Raw genomic sequence first — 8,156 nt, forward strand, 5'->3', positions numbered from 1 at the left:
AGTGATTTTCGCACTTGTATGAAAATTAAAATCACCTGGGATGATTTGAAACAAATGCGCTGGCTTCCCTCAGAGGCTGTGATTTAATCTGTTTGCGGTGACGTCTAAACGTCTATATATTTTAAATTTCCCAAGTGACTCTAATCTGTAGCCCCCTTTGGAAACTTGTGAATTAGATAATAGTTAAGTGCTTCATTATATCAATGAAATAGGAATTTGGAGAAAGGAGAAGTAAATCTGTATTTCTACAGACTTATCAGTGTTAAATTTCAAGGGCATTATTATGTATAGCTATGCTAGGTTTCCGGTACAAAGAGCTGACACAGGTAAATATCTTGATTCCTTTATTCTTTCTTTTTTGTTAATCACTGGGATGCGTTTCTAGGATGCGGTCACCTTCAGGCAAAACAGCCTCCCTCTGATTGAGTGGGAGTGGGAGTGGTGAGATCACATCTTGTTATGCATGGCATTTGTACAGTAGACAGTGATTACAGCCTAGAAGTACGTTGAAAGAGTAGTAACTTTTCCTCAGCCCCGACTTCAGTAACAGGTGATTTATTTCTTTTTCTACCCCTCCTCCTGCTGGCCTAGGGAGAACCTTCAAAAACTGCCCCAGTTGGCTGCCATTCACCACAACAACTGTATGTACATTGCTCACCACTTGCTGACCCTCGGGCACCAGTTCGGATTGCGTCTCACCCCCATTCTCTGTGATGGCACTACTACTTTTGTGGACCTTGTGCCTGGCTTCAGGAGACTTGGTAACTGATAGCTTCAGTTTTGGAAAGCATATTGATTGTGCAGTTTCTGAGCCTATATCTTTGTAATTTATGAATGAGGCAGTTAGAAATTAGGTGTTGGTCCTGAGCTATATTGGAAAGTGGGAGGGCATTTAATTTGCAAGTGATCCAGGTAATTTTATAAAGTGAATGCAGTCTTTGTGGAAGCATTACTTTTTCATGATATGATTTCATGATAACGTAAGAGTTCCCAGCTGCATTGCTGGTGTGCAGTGAATTCACCAAATCAGAGTTATGTTAGTAGAATGACACATAATAAGATTTGTATTGTGACAATTCTGTTAGCAGTGTTGGTAAGACTTCACTAATGTCAGTGCTTGTTCTTTTGCAAAACCTCCCCCATCTTCTCCCTTCTTTAGCTTTATTTGGGATTATTAAAATAAAAAAAAATGAAATGTGGGGCAAATCAATATGTTTACTGTAATGATAGCCGAAGAAAATCAGAGAATCTTTATGATTCACCTGCTTTTCAATTCCTAACTTTTCCCTTAGGTGGTGTAGATATATCAGCAAAAGAAGTGGCTGTTTCTTCTATACAAGTAGCTTTTCTTATCTGACTCTGGACAAACTACTGGGAAAGACTTATCCTGAGGATGGGTTTGGAGGGACTGGCTAATGTATTAGAGGTGATTGTTTCTAGTAAGCTTAGCGCAGCTTTATGACGTCATCTAGCAAGCAGTTGTTTTCAAATAGGCAGGACAGATCCGTCATTCCTGCTTGTCTCTCCTCTTTCACTCTGGTTGTGCAGTATGTAACTGAACAACTTTTAGAATTCTTTATTCTATTTTACCATCATAGGGACAGAGTGCTTTTTGGCCCAAATGCGCGCACAGAAAGGAGAACTTCTGGAACGATTATCAAGTGCTAGGAACTTTTCAAACATGGATGATGAAGAGCATTATTCTGCAGCAAGTAAAGCAATCCGACAGGTGGGAAGCTGTTGTTAGCTCTGGAATTTGTACTTGATCTTTACATAATGCCCCCTTCTTTTTAAAATTTTTTATAGGGGAAGATTTGCCCTAAGCCTACATCTATTGCCAATCTTCCTCCTTTCCCTCCGCCCAAAGCCCCAGTACATAGTTGCGTATAGTTGTAAGTTCTTCTGGTTCTTCTATGTGAGCTGCCGCCACAGCATGGCTACTGATAGACAAGTGACCATGCCCGGGAACTGAACCCAGGCCGCCAGAGTGGAGTGTGCCAGACTTTAACTGCTGGGCCATCAGGGCTGGCTCCCTTCTTGTTTTTTAAGCAGTGAAGAATCTGTAATAGGTAGCTCAGTTGATTCCCCACCCCGCCATTGGAAAATCTGGATACCTTGTGCATTCATGTTTATGAACTTTCCCTTCCCCTGCCCCACCAAGCCAGCAGGAAGTTATCTTTCCATCAGCCCCATAGTGTGATTAGTTATCTAATAAGTCTGTGGTAGCAAGTATTTGACCCGTGAACTTGGTTTTGGGAAATTGGAAATAGTAGCTTTCATCTTAATGCCCCTGTCTCCTATGTGCTTTATCTTTTTACAGCAGTTTTCCCATCCTCAGGACAAGTCTGCTTTTCATCTAGCAGGGATAGCACTAAGGTTAAATATTCAAGAAGCACATACTCTCGATTACTTCACCTCACCTTTACATAACGCCTCTTCTTGCATATGCACACAAGTAATAAATGTAAATGTGGAAAATAGGAGTTGCAACAATCTCTCTTGCATGTAAATAGCTGTGTTCTCCTGACAGGTACTGCACCAACTAAAGAGACTTGGAATTGTGTGGCAGGATGTCCTGCCAGTGAATATATATTGCAAGGCTATGGGGACTTTACTCAGTACTGCAATTTCTGAGATCATTGGCAGAATCACCGCCCTGGAGGTAAGGGCCATTACGTGCCTCACCAGACTTGAGGTGCAGTTCTTGTCCCAGATTCTCACTTTACTAAGAAAATGATGTTGGAGTCTCATTTTCAGTCAACACAGATGGTATAAGAAATTGCTCTTGTTTTATGTCTAACTCATTATACTGTCATTCAGTTTTGTCTTAATTATGTTTTGCTGGAGACTTGCTAATCTCTGTATCTTTTATACTTGTATAAGAAAGTAGGATTATATTGCTTCTCCGTCTAGCATCTGTACAAATTATGATTGAGGAGGTTGTAAACTGAATAGTCCCAAGATGTATTATAAAGTATGAAGTCATATATGTATTTAATTTGCAAGTGAACTAAATAATTTAATATAGTAAAGTGAAATGCAGCCTTGTGCAAGTACTACTTTTCTAACACACTATTGCAGTTGGGATTATGTGTGTCATCCTACAAGAGAGTTGCCTAGACTCTGCCTGCTGATGCCTCTAAAGCATAGATTGGCTGAACTCTTATTTGTAATAACATCCCCTGCTTTGCAGCAAGCTGTGCCACATTCTACTGGAGAAATGGGCTCTTTCATGCAGGCAAACTAAATTACTGACAATCTGTTGAAACATATTTTGTGTCTTCCTAGCTTTAGGGGTATTGTCAGAGAGCTGATGAAATTTAATGTCTAGTAAGGTATGCTAAATTGGTTGGAAAACATCTTGCTGTAGCTGAGCCCCTGGACAGCATGCACCAAAGATCTGCCTTTCCTTACTACTAAGCTGGCCCAATTCCATTCTGTTGTGTTCCCTTTGCAAAATCAGGACATCTCTACTGAAGATGGTGATAGATTGTATTCCTTATGCAAAACAGTGATGGATGAAGGACCCCAGGTATTTGCACCTCTATCTGAAGAAAGCAAGAACAAGAAATATCAAGAAGAGGTTCCAGTCTATGTGCCAAAATGGATGTCATTCAAAGAATTGATGATGATGTTACAAGCCAGCCTGCAAGAAATTGGAGATCGGTGGGTATAACCTTCTATAGAGGCATATATCTCTCCATAGCTACAAAGAGTATTAGTGTCATTGATAGCAGTGCTTTTTTCTGTTTCTTTCTTTCTTTTTTTTTTTTTAAGAGTGGCATCTGAGCTAACAACTGTTGCCAATCTTTTTTTTCCTGCTTTTTCTCCCCCAAATCCCCCCAGTACATAGTTGTATATTTTTTAGTTGTGGGTCCTTCTAGTTATGGCTTGTGGGACGCCACCTCAGCATTGCCTGATGAGTGGTGCCATGTCTTCGCCCAGGATCTGAACCGACAACACCTGGCCGCCGAAGTGGAGCGTGTGAACTTAATCACTCGGCCACGGGGCCAGCCCCTTTTTTCTGTTTCTTAATGTGACGGGGCCAGCCCCTTTTTTCTGTTTCTTAATGTGACTCAGGAGAGAGTTTCATATTCAGAAGTACTAGTTGGGACCTTTGTGTGGTCTGTCATTGTGTGGATCTCATTACCACTTTCTCATATTTGATAACATAAAGCTTCCTTGTTTCATATTATTTTGGTCTTAAACATATTGTTCTGGGAAGCTGTACAAATGATCTTGCAACCTTGTGACACCTGGATGGAAATTGTTGCTCATTTTAACCAACAGTGGATGCATTTGAAGATTGGTTTTGATATGTTAACAGAGAAGTGACTTTTATCTGTATGGAATATTCAGCATCAAACCATTGTTTGATCAACCAGCAGTTTTTCTACAGGGAGCACAGTAGTTTTAGGGATTAAGCACAATATACACAGAAAGGATTCATCTTTTCTTAAGTGTAGTGGATGATGATGTCTCTCAGCACCATCGGTTAACACTGCTGTGCCTAGTAATTGTATGCTGTATCACATTATACTGAGTGTGCAGAGGTCATTGATGCTGCCCCAAACAGAATGGATGTGGGTTGGTTATATATCTCTGGATGCTTTTATTATTGTCGTGGTAGATTAACAAGTTTGCACACTTTGCATTGGGAACTCCCTGAATAGGCCTTAAGGTCCATCTCCAGCCATCCTAGATGTGTCTGAGTTTCTCAGCAAATATTGTCCATTCTAAAATGATGTAAATGCGATGTCTACTTGAAAAAAAATTCACATCAAAATACCTCTAACTACATTAGTGCAAAATTTTATTTATTTATTTATTTACAAGTCCTTAGTGAGTAATAAGATATCTTTAGGTAAGACTCCAGAGGGCAGCAGCTAAGAATTTTTCTTTCTACTGTTAAAAGGGCCCTCTTGCAGCCTAAGAATGATCATTAATTTTCTATTATGAGAAAAATTACAATACTTGTATTTCTTTGCTTCCTTTTTCTTCATAGGAAGGTTTTTTCCCCCAGAGATTTCAATAAATATAATAACTAATTGAGAAAATTTTTTTTTACCAAAGGAAACTATCTCCAATCGTGTAGTTTAAACATTTTAAAATTATAAAATATATATATGAAGGAGCACAGTATATATAACATTTATTCACAGTTTAAAGAAAAAGAATAAAATCAGTGTTCCTGTACCTATTACCCAACTTAAGAAAAATATTACCAGTACCTTTAAAGAAGCCTGTGTGACCCTCTCCAAATGCTCCCCACACAGGTAACCGCTATCTTGAATATTGCGTTACTTACTTCCTTGCCTTTCTTTAGTTTTACCACATATCCCTAAACAATGTAAAGTCTAGACTTGCCTGTTTTTGAACTTTCTGTCGGTAGCATCTTCTCGCTTGCTTCTTTTATTCGATATTATGATTTTGAAATTCATTCGTGGTGGTGTGTGCTTCTGCAGTTCATTCTCACTGCTGTATTCCATTATACAAATACTTAGAGTTTATCTTGTTGTTTCACACTTTTACCAGTATTTTGTATTATCAGATTTAAAAATTTTTGATAACCCAGTTGGTGTGAAATTTGCATTTCCCTAAATTCTAATGATGTTGAGCATCTTTTTATTAATCATCCATTTTTCTTTTATTGTAAAATGCCTGTTCATATTTTTTGCCCTTTATTTTACTGTTATTTATGATTTCATTATTGATTCATGGGAATTCTCTGTGTACTTTTTGTGTGTATGCGAGGAAGATTGGCCCTGAGCTAACATCTGTTGCCAGCCTTCCTTTTTTTGCTTGAGGGAGATTGTCCCTGAACTAATATCTGTGTCAAATCTCCCTCTATTTTGTATGTGGGACATCTGCCACAGCATGGCTTGATGAGTGATGTATAGGTCTGCACCTGGGATCTGAACCCAAGAACCCTGGGCTGCTGAAGTGGAGTGTGTGAACTTAACCGCTGTGCCACTGGGCGGCTCCTCTATGTTTGTGATTTTTTTTTTTTTTTTGAGGAAGATTAGCCCTGAGCCAACTGCTACCAATCCTCCTCTTTTTTCTGAGGAAGACTGGCCCTGAGGTAACATCTGTGCCCATCTTCCTCTACTTTCTATGTAGGACACCTACCACAGTATGGCGTGCCAAGCGGTGCCATGTCTGCACGCGAGATCCAATAGGTGAACCCTGGGCCGCTGGAGCGGAACCTGAACGCTTAATCACTGCACCACCGGGCTGGCCCCTCCTCTGTGTATTTTTTATACCAATTCTTTGTCAGTTAATATTTGTTGCCTGTGTTTCACTTTTTAAAGTAGTTTCAGATCCCAAGGCTCTATATGACTATATGAGAATGTTATAATTGTTAACTTTGAACAGGGCTTAGTGAATATAGCATAATGGTGAACTGTCTTATCTTCCTAACTTGGTCTCCTCATCTGTCTGTACTAATACCAAAATGCAGCCAGAGAGCAGAAGAGGTCAAAGAGATTGAGTGGTAGTAAAGAAGGGGAAGGATGCCAACGTTTGTTTTATTTTCATTTAACATAAATAAGCATTTGGGATCAAATAAGCAATTTTAAAATCTTGATTATGCTGCAGTGATGTAATAGGAAATAGAATTTTATCTTTTATTTTGCAGGTGGGCAGATGGAAAAGGGCCCTTGGCAGCTGCATTCTCTTCCAGTGAAGTAAAAGCTTTAATTCGTGCCTTGTTCCAGAACACAGAAAGAAGAGCAGCTGCCCTTGCTAAGATTAAATAGCTCTGTCTTCCTAAGAAAGCTGTCTTGACTATGTGGATTCCTCTCTTGGCATAATTACTCCTTTAAAGACTTTGGAATCACCAGTTGGTTTTGATGAACCAATATATCACAGAAGTTTGATTTCACCTAAGAATGCCTTCCCTCCTGGCCTATGTGAGGCTTTGTTGAAGAACTGGATGATAAGATAAGATGTCAAGAGAAGCACCTCAATTTGTTAACTTTCTAGCCACTCTCCCTTGATAAGAAACTATAGGGCAGCGTTATTTCCTGTTGTGTCCAGGGCCTTCTGGGAACTGTATTCATTGTGAGTGTAGGCCGTAGCCTTGGATCGAGGAATCCAGGAGATTCTAAGAGACAGTGAAGAATTTGTGAGCAAATGGGAGATATATTCCCCAAAATAGGGCAATCATATCTAGCTTTCCGGGAATTAAGGAGACTTCCTTTAATATTTCTTTCCAATAAATAATGCTTTTCAGAGTTTAAGGGTGAGTGTCTTTAATAACACAGGAACTTTGACGAAAGAGACCAAGTTTTCATACCTTCTGTGCCATTCTTTTTATTGACATTTATGATCCTCACAGAGGACTCGCTGACTTGTCCTCTTCTTTCTTCATAACACTGACAATTTCCCAGAATTCCTAGGACTTTCAGTATAAATTTTTAGCGCTTTTTGCCATTTCAACTAAATTCTGTTTTCTTGGTCGGAGGTTTTTTTTTTTGCCTTCTCAAGCTCCACTGCTTCTGAGCCTATCAAATAACAAAGGTTTAAATTGCCACTGTTTTTTGGGCGAATGTTGTGCCATGAGATGCTAACTGTGGGCTCTGTAGCCTCATCCTTTATTTGGTGGACACAGGTAATCCTTCAGCTCAACTTTTTGTGTTTTAACTCTTTGCAGCTACTGGAGGTAGATATTATGTTAAGGTTATCCTGGACCTCGGTAGGACTCGGGCTTGTGTTTCTTCATACTGACGTATGGTTTCTTATGAAAAGGGGGTAAAGGGTGTGCTCGTCATGTGCTTTGAGCCAGGTGCTGTCTGGGGGCGGTTTTCAGGACAGAGGGCACGCTTCCTTCGGCCTCGGCCGCTCCATCCCTGGCACACACAGAACAAAGTGTTTTTCCTTCTGCCTTCAAGTGTTCTGCCTTCACCGCCTCACTCTTAGTTCTGGCTCAGCCCCTCGTCATCCAGATGCTTAATTTTTCTTTTACCTGTTTAGGGGTCATAGAAGAATAAATAAGAAAGAAGAAGATTGGTTTTCTTTAAAGCTCAGCTGTGGTTCATGACAAGCTGTTTGTCTGTACTCAGCATGTCTTCCTATGAGAACTCACAGAAAAAATAATTGCCTGAACCAACTAGTTTTTTAGGAACAAAGGAGCTGTCTTTCTTGAGAGAAGAGGA

At 39.8% G+C, this 8,156-nt stretch overlaps 1 protein-coding gene across 2 annotated transcripts in view; it reads left to right on the forward strand.

Moving 5' to 3' along the window:
• The window catches only part of ZW10 (zw10 kinetochore protein), a 44,212-nt gene extending 36,977 nt beyond the window's left edge, over window positions 1-7,235 (forward strand). For both annotated transcript variants that reach the window (XM_044752483.2, XM_044752484.2), the window contains 5 exons: window positions 592-761; window positions 1,599-1,729; window positions 2,531-2,662; window positions 3,464-3,666; window positions 6,638-7,235. In XM_044752483.2, the coding sequence (XP_044608418.2) occupies window positions 592-761; window positions 1,599-1,729; window positions 2,531-2,662; window positions 3,464-3,666; window positions 6,638-6,758 (757 nt within the window). In that variant the 3' untranslated portion in view covers window positions 6,759-7,235. The remainder of the gene's footprint in view (window positions 1-591; window positions 762-1,598; window positions 1,730-2,530; window positions 2,663-3,463; window positions 3,667-6,637) is intronic.
• Window positions 7,236-8,156: the final 921 nt, after the last annotated feature.

The sequence above is a fragment of the Equus asinus genome, chromosome 20 (assembly GCF_041296235.1).
Source record: "Equus asinus isolate D_3611 breed Donkey chromosome 20, EquAss-T2T_v2, whole genome shotgun sequence".
NCBI classification, from domain to species: Eukaryota; Metazoa; Chordata; class Mammalia; order Perissodactyla; family Equidae; genus Equus; species Equus asinus.